General features: G+C 39.4%; 1 protein-coding gene across 2 annotated transcripts; it reads right to left on the bottom strand.

Annotated features, from left to right (window-relative positions):
- Nucleotides 1-657: 657 nt before the first annotated feature.
- LOC148348859 (claudin-15-like) lies at nucleotides 658-14,311 on the bottom strand. Of its 2 annotated transcripts, none has more exons than XM_088320810.1 (5): nucleotides 14,095-14,311; nucleotides 7,146-7,310; nucleotides 2,525-2,606; nucleotides 2,348-2,458; nucleotides 658-763 (listed from the first exon to the last, which is right to left on the bottom strand). In XM_088320810.1, exons 1-5 carry the CDS (start codon nucleotides 14,309-14,311, stop codon nucleotides 670-672), a joined length of 669 nt encoding a protein of 222 aa, XP_088176936.1. In that variant the 3' UTR covers nucleotides 658-669. The 2 variants fall into 2 exon arrangements, with proteins under 2 accessions (XP_088176936.1, XP_088176935.1); XM_088320809.1 differs by lacking the exon at nucleotides 14,095-14,311 and adding an exon at nucleotides 10,242-10,458.
- Between the last annotated feature and the right edge of the window lie 1,363 nt (nucleotides 14,312-15,674).

Genomic DNA, 15,674 nt, shown 5'->3' with positions numbered 1-15,674 from the left:
ATTTTGATTTTTTTTTTTTCATATATGTGGTTTTTGATAATAAAGTTGGACTTTTGCAATAAAATGTTCCGTAGTTATGAACTATTTTCATTATTAACTATTAGTTAGTCACTATTTTATACGGCGCAACAAGGGTTGCTGACTCGTTAAAATGTTATATTTGGGGATTTTGGTGTTGTTTTGTAAAGCAGAAAAAGTGAAGTACCAGTATATCACCACTAGATGACATAGTCTCACAGGTCAGAGAAGGGTGTTTGGGGCAAGTCTCACGGGACCTCGCGTGATTTAATGAGACTTGTTCAATAAATCACTTAATGTCAACAAGTAAATGGTGTCGTGTGAGACTGACATTTACCATCTATTTTGCAGGTGAGATGTACAATAATTTTTTATATTTAGGCACTCCTGCAATCATCACACTTTTTCTGTTACAAACTGACCCCGGCCCCTCATCAGAGAAGGGAAAGGTTGTGTGGCCCTCACAGGAAAAACTTTGGGGACTCCTGATCTAGACATCTATCACACTCTTAAGATATTGTTCTGCTACTTTCCTGTTCTATTGCTTATCTTAGAAAAGGTGCACAAAGACCCCGGTACAAATGAGTCCAAAGCAAGTACAAAAATACAATAATTCGATTTCGAAGGATTCGATATACAGTACACATCATGTCAAACGTATGCGTTTCTTCCGTAGTTGCTGGGGGCCGATCGTGAAGTCGTGGAGATCACGCGCCCCCTGGAGGACGGCTGGTACGGATAAGGTCTAAAAGGGAGCGAAATCCACGTTAGATGTAAGGACATACAAAAAAATTGCATACATAAATACCTACAAGGAATGTTCCCTCTAAGCTGCGTGTGTGCGCAATTGCGCACGACCCAGAGCTTTTCCGCGCACAAGAAATTCTAGCCAGCTCACAAAAATCAGGGCTCCAAATTGCTCATTAACAAGCCAATTAAGTCAAAGTTACAGTGCTTGAAGGTCAAAATACACGGGTTCCCCTGACGCTGTGTTCTAAATGCGGTATTTCTAAGTCGAGGTAGAACAAAGTTGAGTAAAGTCAGTAGTTTTTCGAGAACCGGCTTCTTCAGCTTGGCTCACTAAAAAGAACCGTCTCTTTCAAGTCCCAAATGGCTCTTCAGGTTGTCTTTGCTTCTTTCATCCCTACACGACCAAATATGATGTTAAATTGTGCACAAAATGACTGAAAGGAAGGGGGGAAATAGAACAAAAAATAAAAATACCAAAATGAAAAAGTAGTGAAGAGCTGGGAAAAAAAGAAACAAAAGGAGAAATAAAGCGAAAAAAAAGAACAGGAAAAATTCAGAAAGAAAAGCCAGAAAAAAAGAAACAAATACAAGGAAAAAGGAAATAGAGAACAAAAAAAATAAAAAAAAAGTAACAGCTGGGAAAAGATAAGCACATTGAGATTTTTTTTAAAGGAATTAAAAAAAAAAAACGAAAAATAAGAAAAGGTTTGTGCTGCATTCAAATAATTTCCAATGATATCACGTCAATCTTGTTCCCAAAATTGTACTTCCACTCAAAAATGTGATTGAAAATTGTTGTGTATAATGCAACCGACTAAATAAGCCCCCCAAAATGTTAATATAATGCGATCAAAAGATACCAGGAAAAAAAAGAAATATATACTGTACCAAATATTAACATTCATTTTCTCAGGTGTTCAAAAACTTATTTGCAGCTGTATCACACAAATACATCGTTAAAAAATCATGCATTGTGATTTTTGGATTTTTCTTTTTAGTTTATCTCTCTCACAGTGGACATGCACCTACGATGAAAATTTCAGACCCTCCATGATTTCTTAGTGGGAGAAATAGCAAATTAGCAGGGTGTTCAAATACTCATTTGTCATGTCTTGCGCGGTTGCCATGGCGCCCAGTTGGCCCCGCCCATGTACACCGGCTGACGCGCATTCACTGATTGCTTCTGTGGGTACTTAAACGCGCTCCTTTGAACTGTGCTTTGCTGGAGCGTTTGTCGTACCTGTTAAACTTTGGTGAGACTTCGGTGAGTTTTTCTGCAAGTTCTGTTTAATTCTGAGAAATACCTAGTCTGTAAATCTGCCCGAGTTTGATCCTGTTTTGTTTTTGGCCTGATCCGTTTCGGACAACTTTTCTTTTGTTTGGATTTCAAATCCACTCCTGCGACCATCGATTCCCGGATCGAGTTTGAGCACCCTTCTCATCCTCCTCCAATAAATTGTGAGTACGTCTACGCGAATGGGTCCTTATTTCCTGTTCCCGGCTCCGTTTCGTTATTTTCTTCAAAGTATTTGAGAAGAACAGTCCTTTAGAGAGGCCAAGGGTGGGCTGGGATACGTACGCTTTCTCTCCCGGCTCCTTACAAGTGCAGGAACACACCAGACACGCGCCTCCGCACAGGGCCAGGATGGCGGAGGACCAGCCGATGTACAAACCTTCTCCGATCTCGTACCTGCGGCGCCAAAATCAAATCAAGGCCTTCCGTGTCTTCGCTCGTCCTCGGACATCAAAGACTCACTTTGTTCCGGGGTAGAACTCGTCGAAGAACTGCTGGGTGATGTTGGCGGCGTACCAAGATATGGCGATCATGGTGCACAGACCTGGAAAGTCGCAAGGACACCTTAGGGCACATGTGTCAAACTCCCGGCCCGCGGGCCACGTCCGGCCCGCCGTGTCATCATATCTGGCCCGCGAGACCATTTGACATTATTGTTATTAATGGCCCTACACTATATACCATGGGTTGGGGAACCTATGGCTCGCGAGCCAGATATGGCTCTTTCTATGAGTACCTATGGCTCAGAGACAAATTAATTGCATGCAAATTTTCTCCATCTCGTTCAAAACTTGAGCCAATAATCCTATTCGGATACACGCAAAGCCAAACCACAGCTGAATTGCAATTCAGTACTTCGCATAAAATATATTGGGCACGTTTTCACTACGATTTACAGTCAAGGTGTCACACACACAAAAAACTATTTTTGGCTGTACAAGGCTAAAGAATCCTTTATATAAAAGCTCACTCTATAATCTGTGTTCAGTTTTCAGATACTTTTTGATGAATCCACAGAACAGATTGTAAATGCGCCAAAACACCGGAAGAGAACTTAAAGTGATTTGATAGGGTGAGTGTGAGTGATGGGTGGAGCTATGCAAAAAGTGCAAGCACTCTTTCCCATCTCTCGCCCTTCTCCGTCTGCGCCAAAGGTAAGCACATCAGGCTCCCTGTTCTCAGAATGTTGTGACCTTTTTACAAAATAATTTGTGTAGCATTTTCATATTACTACTTTTGACAGGAGATATATTAAGGAGAGCAAAATCTTTTGGGATATTTAAGGGTTTTTTAATATATACATTGACATAGGAGCACAGGAATTTGAACGTTCTTTTAATGTTAAGTTGTTTAAGTTAAGTTCTAAGTTGTATCATTTGACAAGATATTTTTATTTACAGCAAAATAATAAATACTGTATAAGTGATTTAAGGTTTAAATGTAATATTCTTGTCTGTTTTTATTCCTATTTATGTTCCAAAAACATTCAGTTTAAGTGTGTTCAATAAATGTTTCTCCTGGTTGACCCGCGACCTTAAGTGTGTTTTGAATTTTGGCCCCTTGTGCAATTGACTTTGACTTCCCTGCCTTAGGGGGACGTTTGCATATGAAGTGGTTCGGAACGCAAAATCTCCAGTAAGGTAAGAAAAAAACCCGAATGATATTTTCAAAAGCAAGCGTGTATTATTTTGTGCTTCGTCGTTGTAAAAAAAAACTGAATTCAATAAAACAAAATCATTTTGATTTTGAAAATAAACACATCTAGAGAGCCTCACCTAGAGAGATCTGACTATCTTGCTGCTACAGGTACCTGAAAAAACAAAAACCTGCAAAACAAATGCTACGAAAAATAAGGCAGTTTGGTCACTTGGAGGCGACGTAGTTTGTATTTATCCTTGTGCTTTGTAGTACTCGTATTTTGGTTGCCTAACACAACACAGCAACATGAAGTGGTCAAATAATACCAACTTATCTTTAATATTTGTATTTCTCGCCATTTTTTTCCCTCAGAACTTCCAGACTGCCAAAAGTCTTTCCTAAATTCAATAAAAACAACAAAATATACCTGAAAGATGCCTGAAACATAATGTTTCAGAGTAAAATTTTCTTGCTCAGTTGGCAGATTAATTGTTTTTTGTGGATTTTTCCTTCAAACATCCATCCATCCATTATCTGCACCGCTTATCCTCAGTAGGATCGCGGGGGTGCTGGAGCCCATCCCAGCTATCTTCAGGCAGTGGGCAGGGGACACCCTCAACTGGTCTCAGGGCACACAGGGACAGACTCACAGCTAGGGACAATTTGGACCGGCCAATGAACCTGACATGCATGTTTTTGGAATGTGGGAGGAAACCGGAGTGCCCGGAGGAAACCCACGCAAGCACGGGGAGAACATGCAAACTCCGCACAGGAGGTTCGATCCCATGACCTCATAACTGTGCCGCACACGCGCTAACCAATGCGCCGCCGTGCTGCCTTCTTCAAATATATTTACCTCTAAAAATAAAGAAATATCAATATTTTTTCAAAAACAAATGAAGAAAAAGAATTCAAAAATAAAAGGAACAGGCAAAATTATCTAGCCACAAAACTATCGTCAGGGTTTAACAAATGAAGTTCAGTTAATTGATAACATACGAGTGGATTTTTATCAATGTGTAAACTTTTGATTTGTTTTGTGGACTGCAAAAACATATCATTTTATTTTGGTGAGTAAAAATTGACTCATTTGATGTATTGTTATTTAATTTTAAATGTTAAAATGGCGTCTATCATTTTCATAATTCTTAACATTTTTCCTTATTTAGTCCTTTAGAATTATTTTAACGGCAGGGCACCCGTATGATGCGGCAGGGGTAAACCAGCGAAAGCTGTCGGGCCCTGCTGTTGAACAGAAGAGTGTGTTGTGTCACCCTGACCCGAGTGACACGCCCGCTTTCTGGTGTCCCGTTTCATCTGGAGGGACGAAAGCGTGACCGACTTTGGTGCCGAGGTGCCTAACTTCTTTGGGTGTTTGGGCAATTGGGTTGGCCATGGTCCAACAATGTTTGTGTGTGATTTATTTTATTTTTATTTTATTTTCTTCGTTATTGTATGTCTTTGTCTTGCTGTCGGTCAACCCTCTTGAAGGATATGACCGAGATAGATAGTATTATTTTCAAGATTTTTTGACCTTTTTATTTTAAAAATAGTTTAACAATCAAAATCGTTAGTAATACTGTGCACGGTAAGTGATAGGGTTTTGAGTCATTAGGTAGCCAAACCCCCCAACTCAAACTTCTGAGCATCAGGGAGGCTGATGAATAGATCCGACAGCTTATCAGAACATGAGTGGCTGCTGATTTAGGTCGTCCATCTTTGAATCACGTGTGATCCACACGCTTTTGCAGCGGTACCTTGACTTACAAATTGATTTTGTTCCGGGAGTCGAGTGTTTGATATCAAAAATGGTTCCACGGTGTGTCTGAGGCACTTGTAACGTTAATCAGAGGTATCCGGAAAGTTAGTAGAGGTAAGGTTCGTCCCTTTTCTTCAGCTAAGAACTTATTTGGAGAAGTGTTTGAAGTGGATAAAGGCATGCTGTCGCCCTCACGTTCAACTCCACGTGAAGATGGTTGATGGGAACCGGAACCAAGTTATTTGTTCTAGTCAGTGTTGTATGTGTATTAAATTGAAGTTTAACACTGCTGTTGTGTCGGTTAAGACACAGCACTTTATGAGCCTCACAGCATGACGAGTAGCTACTCCCTGCCACGTTCATTTGGTATCTTACCATAAAATAGAGACATGGACACGCCTTCAAAACTTTTGGAATGGGTTTGTTCTGTCATAGGTTATGAAAGTTTTAAGTTATCTGCAAAGACAGCCTAAAGAAGTGTTAACTTCTTTGATAGCATTAGATGTGCCAAGAAATACATATCTACAAGTCATGAAGGTCTGTTAGAAATGGAAATCAATAAAATGTAAATACCCTGCTTTACATTTGCAGTAGGAGTCACTCCGGTCAGGGTGACACGACACACTCTTTTGTTCAACAGCAGGGCCCGACAGCTTTCGCTGGTTTACCCCGGCCGCATCATACAGGTGCCCTGCCCATCCCCTTCTAAACATCCCACTATCCTTTTTCAACACCTCTCCACTTATTCCTGTCACCAACCAACCTTCCTTTTAGTCATCATGCTTACGATCTCCTCTTTCTTCCACTCGGTCACTTTACTTCCACATCCTCTCACATTTAGTGACCCTATAACTAGGGTTTGTGAGACCTTTCGGTCTCCCGCCCCCCCTCTCCTTGCCTTGCTTTCTCTTAGGGAGTAGAGATAGAGAGGAGAGGATCCCCAGTCCCCTCGCTCCCTCCACTTTACTTGCCTCACCACAGGGCCATGAATATAACTCTGTATATAAGAATTGAGACCCTTTGACTGTCTTTTAAGAAAGAGAATGAAATGATACGGCTACGCTATCAGGAATAGAGACGTTGTTTCAGCCGCCCTATTTGCTCCGCGTGTGATACATGGATACCCTAACTTTGGTAGGCGTGGCTTAGCATTCTCTGTCAGATCTGTTAATTATCTGCCTGGGGAACGAGAACATTTGAAGTGGACTCGATAACGGTCACTGTTGTTTGAATCGGGGGTGCCGGAGGAGGCAAACATCCCTAAATATGTTAGCTCTGTGGCCTTTACTATTTGTTCTTCTTCAACAATAGTCTGAGCTCTGATAAGGAGAGCCAAGGAGCAAACCCCTAACCCTTTTTGACCTAGCTGTCCACTCTAAGATAACGCTTTTGCTCTCTAAACATTCGTGAATCTCAAAGAATGTCAAAATCGTGCTCGTTTCTTCAAAAATTGACAAGGAACATACGCTGCGGAGTTGTTTTCAGCCTCAAAACGTAGCCTGTGTTTGTTTTTGAGTCATTGGGATTGCGCAAAACCACTTAACCTACTTCCATTCAACGTTGGGCAGGACAGAGGAAAACAAGGTTTGTTTTGACCCTTCTCACTTTTGAAATCGTACAATCTGACCTATATTGGAGCTAATTTCTTCAAATTGAAATCTGATAATAAGGAGCCGTCGAGCTCACCCTGCAGGAGGAAGAAAACTCCTCCGACGGCCGCGATCCTCCCCTTCAGGATCATGTTCTCCCCTCCGATTTTGGAGCACTGCATCCCGACCAGGGTGCCCACCAGTCCGAAGGTCCCGAACACGATGGAGGCGATCATCAGCGCTCGAGACGCTTGGATGTACCCTGGACATGAAAAAGTTTTGAATGGATGAGCAAAATACGAGGCGATCGTTTCCACATGAGCTCAAAAGAAGTTTCTTATTTCAGTTGCTTGATTTAAATTGTCACGGGATGTCAAACGGACCCAAATGCAGGACACGAGGTGTAAACCAGGATTGTGCTCAAAACCCATCAGGGGGCGTTTGGAGAGGGACGAGGACTGCTGAGGAGGGGAAAACTTGAGAGGGAGTCTTGGGGTGGTGAAGATCTTGAAAAGAGTACCTTCAAGAAAATCGTTGGACAGAAAGGTCTTGGGATAAGGAGAGGGGACTGCCGAGGAGGGGATACTCGGGAGAGAAACTTGGGAAGGTGGTCTTGGGATGACGAAGGGCTTGAAAAGAAGATTTGGGAGTACCTTTAATTAAGAAGATGGCTGGTGGTCAAGGTCTATAAGAGTGAAGCAGAGTAGCATAGCAGGCTGGAGCATTTATAGTAAGCTGATTGGGATCCCCTGGACAGGAGAGTAAGAAGGTGACTGGAAAATGAGGTAATGCTGCCATCTCTTGGAGATAAGGAGGGTCTGCAGGCGCTGAACCATGACATAATTGTTTTTTTCTTGATTAACTCATTCACTGCCATTCATTTATGGCAGTGAATGAGTTCTAATTGCAGGTTTCCTTTTCATTTTGTAGGTGCTATAAATTATATGAACTCTAAGGACGAAGTGTGAGTCCGAAATGGTTTATTTCTTTATATTGATAAAATACCACTTTTTATTAAAAATGTGTATTATTTTTTGCCTCCTAGTGGTCCAAACTCTTCATTCATTGGAAAACAAAATAGTTAGATTTAAATAACAGGCAATGTATTTTTTCTTATCATGAGAACATGCATTCCTTTCAATATTCGGGGATTGAGAAATTTGTATTTCACATAACATGAGGCTCGCCTAGAGGTAGCTGACATGGTTGTCTGCCATCTTGCTGCTAAGGGTACCGCACAAAAGAAATGGGCAAAAAATGTGAAGAAAATGATGCAGTTTGGTCACTTTTAAGCCTCCTTAGTTTGTAATCGTCTTTCTGCTTGGTAGCATTTGGGTTGTACTACACAATACAGTGACATTTAGTGGTCAAATATCTCACACTGTCCCTTTAACTCGTTCACTGGCAACAATAGCGGTCCATAAAAATGCATGATTTATTGCTTAAAGTTTCTATAGTGAATGAGTGTATTGCAGGTTTATTTTCTCCATTTTTTCAGGTGCTATAAACGATATGTTTGAATGTTTTAACTCTAAAAGGGGCAGCTGAGTTGTAAAGGGTTTCATTCTTTTTTGTACTGATGAAATAAAACTTTAAATTTGCAGTTGAGTGTAGCAAAACAAAGTCATAAACATAAGGAGACACGAAAGAATCATTTCAATTTTCATTAATTATGAATGACGGGTCGTATCATTCATGAAAACAAGACGGTTTAATATCTGTATTAAAAGTGGTTTTCGTGTTTTTTTAACTGGGAAACCCTAAAAAAATCCATTTCAAATACTATTTTGTATTTTAGATATCTTTCTGGTGACACACGTGCTCAATTTTATTGTGTTCGACAACTTCTTAAAGAGGTGTAGAAGATAAAATTATCAAATTTTCTTTAAAAAAATTTATAGACTACACTCAACTTAATTTCATTATGACATTAAATGTTTTATATTTACATTTTTACTTGCTATTTTGTTCAAATTCTACATGTTCCAATAGTAATTATCCATCCTGTTGGAACGCGCTCAATCGCTCCCCAAAAAGACTACAATTCCATAAAAGCCATTGACAGGAAATGACGTCATTTAGTTTTTGTGGGAGTTCAACTGTGGAAAAAGAGGTACGCTTTAACTTTTATTCTCCTTACATTTTTATTTTATTTTAAATGTCTTATACGAGTATGAGGCACTCTTAAAGGTCTACCATGTAACGTCAAAATATGCTTAATGTTTATTGAGTACATAAAAAAATAATTACATTTAATTATTAATGTTTTTTTTTTAATCGGTTTAAAGTTAGCTAGTTAAAAGTTGATAAACTAACGAGCTACAACTAGATTAGCTAAAAAATGTCCACCCCGTTAGGTCTACAAACTAACAGGTTGGAGGAAGGATCTAACAGGGGGTGAAATCAGGTCAGGGACTGATAATAATAATATTAATAATCCATCCATTATCTGCACCGCTTATCCTCAGTAGGGTCGCGGGAATAATAATAATAATACTCTAGATGAACAATATTATAATAATAACGAGAACTTTATATACAGGGTTGGGTAGGGTTACTTTAACTGGATTACTTTCAATGACTTTTGGATGACTCCAATACCAAATATGCTCATAAAAGACAAAAGAAACTCAATAGGAATCAAATGACTCCATTTTGTGCAGGCTTGGGGAGTAATGGAACACATGGAACGGCAAAAATGATGTTTGGATTTATTTTCATTTTGTTTCTGTGGCATTTGATTTTCGTTTTGCCGGAGATCAAAGAGATCAAAGCCGGGAGAGAAAGCTTACCACGTGTTGTGAGTCATCATTTGATTCCTATTTGGTTTCTTTTGTCTTTTATGAGCCTATTTGGTATTGGAGTCATCCAAATGTCATTGAAAGTCCAGTTAAAGTAACCCTACCCAACCCTGTTTATATAGTATAATAGATGTAAGTCTTTATGAACAAAACATTTCAAAAAAAAAACTTTTTGATAAAATGTTTGTCAGGAAATGACATATGAGACACTGTTTAAAAAAACAAGCTATAATTCTAATTGTATCGATTCCTGAGCTTGACCACCGTGCGTTACTTAGTGTTGTAATAAAACCATATACACATAAAAGATATATTTTATGACATACAAAAAAAAAAAACAATCACCCAGTTGTTTTTAAACCCATTAAAATCATAGAGTTCGGCGCACGTACCACTCAGCGCAAGCATAGACGGGAAATCGCGGCAATTGTGAATCCCGATGGAGTCGGTGGCGCAGGATATCCAGAGGTTCTCGTAGATGGTCGACGTGGTGATCACGTTGCCGTCCACGGTAGAAACTCTCCAGTAACGGTTGGGCAGCGCCACCCCAACCATCAACCAGCCCAGGAAGCCCAGAAAGAAGGCAAAGGCTTCCACCACAGGACTCATAACTATCTCAAAGTTCTCCAGTCAGACCGAACCAGCTCCTCGTGGCTTTCCTTGAACCGGTGTGATCAGTCCGTTCCCCCGGCAATCCTTCAGCTTGGATGCCACGGGAACCTCCCAATTAATGATTAATTCCCAAACGGCGCACTTATGATTTCTCCTATTATTGTCACATCTCTTTGAAAAGTCCACGTGTTTACCCAACTGAAGGGGAAGGAGGTGGTAACTTCTATAGACTCCGAGCTATTTGTCACCTTCTGACAGCCGCTTTGAACACTGTCAATAAATCTAAGTCGGTACTGATGGGGGTATGAGGGCCAGGGAGGGGTCGGTAGGCAAAACGTCACCGGTTGCGAGGGGTGAGGGTCAATTGGCACGTGCCCACCCTCCCGTGAAAAGAAGATATTGAAATTTGTACTCACGTGTTGGCATATCGGAGAACAAAATGAAAAAATGGACCAGGGGTGTCACTCGTTTTAATTGAGGGCCAAATCAGCGTGATAGCGGTCCTTAAAGGGCTTGGTGTCATTTATGGATTAGGGGTTGGGAACCTATGGCTCGCAACCAAATATGGCTCTGTGATCAAATACAACAGCTCAAATTTTACCGTAGCATTCCATACTGGTCTCTTCAGTGCCAGGTTTGTACTTGCTTAGCTGAAACTGCTTCAACCAATGTATGCCGTTCAGTAAAATATATTAAGATCGCAGTTCTATCTACAGTTTACATTCGAGGTGTCACACCAACAGACCACGTTTTGGCCGTACGTCGCAAAGACATCCTCTACATGGAAGCTCGTTAAATAATGTCTGTTCACTGTTGAGACTTGTTCTGATAAAAACCCACACAACAAACTGTAGTTACCCACAACTGCTAGCCAAGCACACAGAAAAATTGGATTAGGTGAGCGGTAGGGGGCTATGGAACACAGCACGCTCTCTCGCTCACACGTGTCCACTGCGCTAAAGAGAAATCCATTCAACTTTTGGTATGCAGTTTTTGGGGACATATTTACAAAATAACTCTGCTTGCACCTTGTTTGGCTACCATTATTTACAGAAAGAAGGTCAAAATGTGCCTCAATGATGTTAAGTAACTGTGGGAGGGAGATGAGTTTAAAGTGGTGTATTTGTTGGTAAGGGGCACAGCCTATGGCATTATTATTCTTTCATAAATTTGATCAAATCATCTGACGTTACACAAAGAAGTAAAATGCGCTGAAAAAATAGCTTTTGTCAAGAGATGAGTTTGGCGATTTTTATGAATTTTTTCTCAATTTGTGGTCTGCCTTTCACAAAATCGAAATATTTTGCTATTATGGTTCCTGACCCTGTTATAAATGTAACTAAATGTAAACAAATTGTATGTAAAATAAATGTAACCACTCCTTTATGTAAAATGTATTCTCTACAAGCAGAGAAGACTGGAGTTGCAGGCTGTGGTTGGTTGAAACGTGTGCATTAGAAACATTTTTATCAATCAATGTGCTGGCTCCGATAGATGATGGGATTTGGCTGCTTGGAGTGGTCAGTGGAGCGTAGCTGCAGTACCCAGCCTGGCCACCAGAGGATGTTAAAGACCCCACAAAAGCAAACGATTTCTGTTGGTATTTTTTGGTGTTGCCTTGAAACGAAAACAAAATCTAAAGTCACTCGCGGGTTCTAAAGTAGAACTGTGTAAATTTTCACGAAAATCAAAGCAGATGTTTCGGAACCCGTTAGTCAGATAGAAACAGAATAATTCTCTTTAATACACAATATAATATAATATATATTAGTGTATATATTTATATATATATGTATATATATATTTTTTATCGTCCTTATATTTATGAATAAAATCAAGAGGCGTCTCATTACATTTGTCAAAATAAAAAAGCTATTTTTAATATAATTCAAAGTCTTCAAAATCTTGTAACCAAAGCATTTTCCGAATCTTTTGTTCAGTTTTGTATCTTCAAAAACGAAATGACGCATTCGGATGGAAAAATAATCTTGGGTTTTATTACTCCGTAATTAGAAACGTAGAGATCCTATGCAGTGGCAAGACATATTTAAAATCAAACGGAACATTTTACGATCTCAATGATTTTAGAAGCTGCTATATTGTCCAAAAATAGTCTATGTATTTAAAAAAATAAAATAACAGGAAGTGTTTTATATTACATAACATATAAAACCAATATATCAAAAATCCGATAATAATCAGTTAGATTATAGACAATACATGAATCATAATAGTAAAAAAAAGGAACTGTTTATTAAGTGTTTTATTTTGTATTGTAAATTCAAATCTTATCACCTGAAAAATCTTTCAAATTTAGAGAGCAAGACGTGTAAATATAATCTTCACTGAGGTGAATTTTGTTTTATAGAATAGAATTGTTTTTATTGTCATTGATATCAACGTTATGTAAGATCGAGATTAGACATGGCACTCCTGGGTCAAACCATATAAAGACTTTGAAGAATAAAAGACTATTAGGATAAATAGACCAAAATAACAAAATGAATAATTACAACATATACCTAAGATATAATTATAACAATGCAATGAAGAATAGTGCATTGTTACAATAATGCAATGAAAAATAAGTGCAATTACATTTAGCAGGAGCAATTGAAAATACCCCAATATAATTCATATTTATTTATTTGTATTTTTTGTCCTCACAGTTTTGTGCAATAGTACACATATTTTTAGTTTCATTTGGCAACAACAAAAAGAGAAATAAACCGGATATTGTCGCAAGATGTCTTTTGTTTTTGTATTAATTTGTTTTGTGGTTTATGTAGCTTCCTCATTTTTCTTTTTTCCCATGTTTTCGTTTCTTGAAAATGAAGCCTTGCCCTGCTTGTGATGCATATTCGGAATAAATAAATAACAACAACAATTTTTCTTTGGCATATATTAAACCATTCCAGTTTAACAAGGAATAGTTTTTAATATATATTTTCTACAATCCCATTTTTGTCTCTCTGTAGTCTTTTTTTTTCTTCTGTTATAATAAAAAGATGCCTACATTTTCCCAGTTAGAAATTTGGATCAGTTGGTCATCAACAAAACATTTTCACTACAAATAAGATTTTCACAATTTTTGGGAAGAAGCTGTCCTATGGTGAATATGCATTCGAGAGATAGATAGATACTTTCTTCATCCCCGTAGGGAAACTCAGACTTCCAGCAGTATCCTTGTGTTAAAAAATAAAATAATAAAATAAAGATATAGTATACAAAAATACCCAATATAACGTCTTGATATAGAGTATTTAAATAGTGCAACGGAAAATACACACTGTCATAAAAATAGGGTGATATGCAAATGTGGGCGTTTAATGTGGGCTTTTACACCCCCGGGTGGAGTTACAGAGCCTCATGGCATGAGGAAGAAATGATCTCCTCAGTCTGCATTATATTATTGTATTGTATAGCGGTTTCATGCAAATGTTTTGTTTTATGGTGCGCTCAAATATTCCAGTAAATCATAGACGTAACACATTCTATTCCTTACGATCGAAATGGACGTCGCGGCGATGGAGAGGGATGCTCGCGTGGAAATCAAATGCTGACTCAGCCGAATCATCATCTCCTCGTGCGAGCGCAATCTGACTGTCAACAAACTCTTTTCCAGGAACTTACCCGGTAAAGCAAACATGGAAGGGAAATCCCTGCAGTCGTAGACCCCCGTGGAATCGCTGGCGCAGGACATCCACAGGTTCTCATAAACCGTGGAGGTGGTGATGACGCTGCCGTCGGTGGTGGACTCTTTCCAGTACTGGTCCTGCAGAGACGCGTAAACCATCACCCAGCTCACGAAACCCAAAGCCAGGGCAACTAATTCGATCATATCCCTCATGACGGAGCCTGAATTTTCCTTCATAGGGAGTTCTAAGGGCAACTGGGGAATGCGATGTACATTTTGGAAGGCAGGGTGACGCGCCCTGTCAGTTATTCCCGCCCAAAACGGGATTACTGTACCTTTCACGTGCAGCGAAGCCCTCAGCCCGCCCCGGCATCCCGACCGCACCCCTTCGGATCACGCAGAGGTGAGCTCTCTAGAAATGCATGGCTCTTCTTGATGTGATGTCATGACTCCAGAAGTGGACTGTGATTCGGAGATACGGCCACATGTTATATATTAACGTCTTTATTAAACATTATTCAGAAGTTGTATAGCAGGGGTCTTAAACTCCATTGACTCGAAGGCCGCCGGAGCTAGGGTCTGGGCGAGGTGGGGCCCAGTATGGTTTCCCGCAAGAAAACTTTCAAAAAAACTCAACTGTCCTCATATATCTTTTAAAAATATATCTATATCAAAAATGAATGTGATCATAAATCACTCGGTAATAGATGTATCTCTAAATTCCGTGGGCTGCACTTATATCAAAGGGACAGTGTGTATCATTTGACCACTCGTTGCTTTAGTGTGCTGTGCAAACGAAAAACGAGTGCTAAAAAGAAAGAAGACAAATTAAAGAGACTTTAAGTAACCAAATCACAACATCTTTATTTATTTTTTTTGCCCAGCCTTTTGCAAAGAAAAATAAAGGGAAAATGAAAAGGAAATAAAAAAGAGGAAAAGGGAAACAATAAAAAAGAAAGAAAAAAGGGAAAACAGAAAAAAAGACAAAGAAAGAAGAAAAAGAAAAGGATGAAAAAAATGAAGAAATAAACCTAGTAAAAAAAAAGGAACCCCAAAACATTGTTTTGGCTTTTGGGGGGTACCTGTAGCAGCAAGATGGCCGACAATGATGCCAGCTCCATCTTGTTCGTTACAGACGAACGAGTGGGCACAGTTACGACCCGTGATCAAATTTTGGCCTCTGTCATAAAATCAATAATATCTGGCCCGCAAGTAATATTGGCCAAAGTGTAAAATACATTTGTCCCCGAAATTAAATATCACCGTTTCACCTGATTATGGCAGTTGCTCTTTGGCCAACTTTCCCTTGGGTTTCTGTGAGAATTTTGGCCATCCCTATTTCCGACATGGCGACTGTTTAAAAAAAAAAAAAAAAAAAAAAAAAAAGGAAAGTAGACTGTGAGGGCTGCCTCTTCCAGGACAGATGAAAATACCGAGAGACTGTGTCTGCTTTCAAAGAATATGATATCAAGAAGCAACATTTCTTAAAGGCTGAATAGCTGACCCTCACACATTTTGAGTTGACCAAATCTGCCCTGCAATGTTCCCTACCTATGAGAATTCTGAAACATTGACG

Source organism: Urocampus carinirostris, chromosome 17 (assembly GCF_059441175.1).
Source record: "Urocampus carinirostris isolate Australia breed hairy pipefish chromosome 17, RoL_Ucar_1.0, whole genome shotgun sequence".
Classification (NCBI taxonomy): domain Eukaryota; kingdom Metazoa; phylum Chordata; class Actinopteri; order Syngnathiformes; family Syngnathidae; genus Urocampus; species Urocampus carinirostris.
This window is presented reverse-complemented; position numbering and strand designations above follow the sequence as displayed.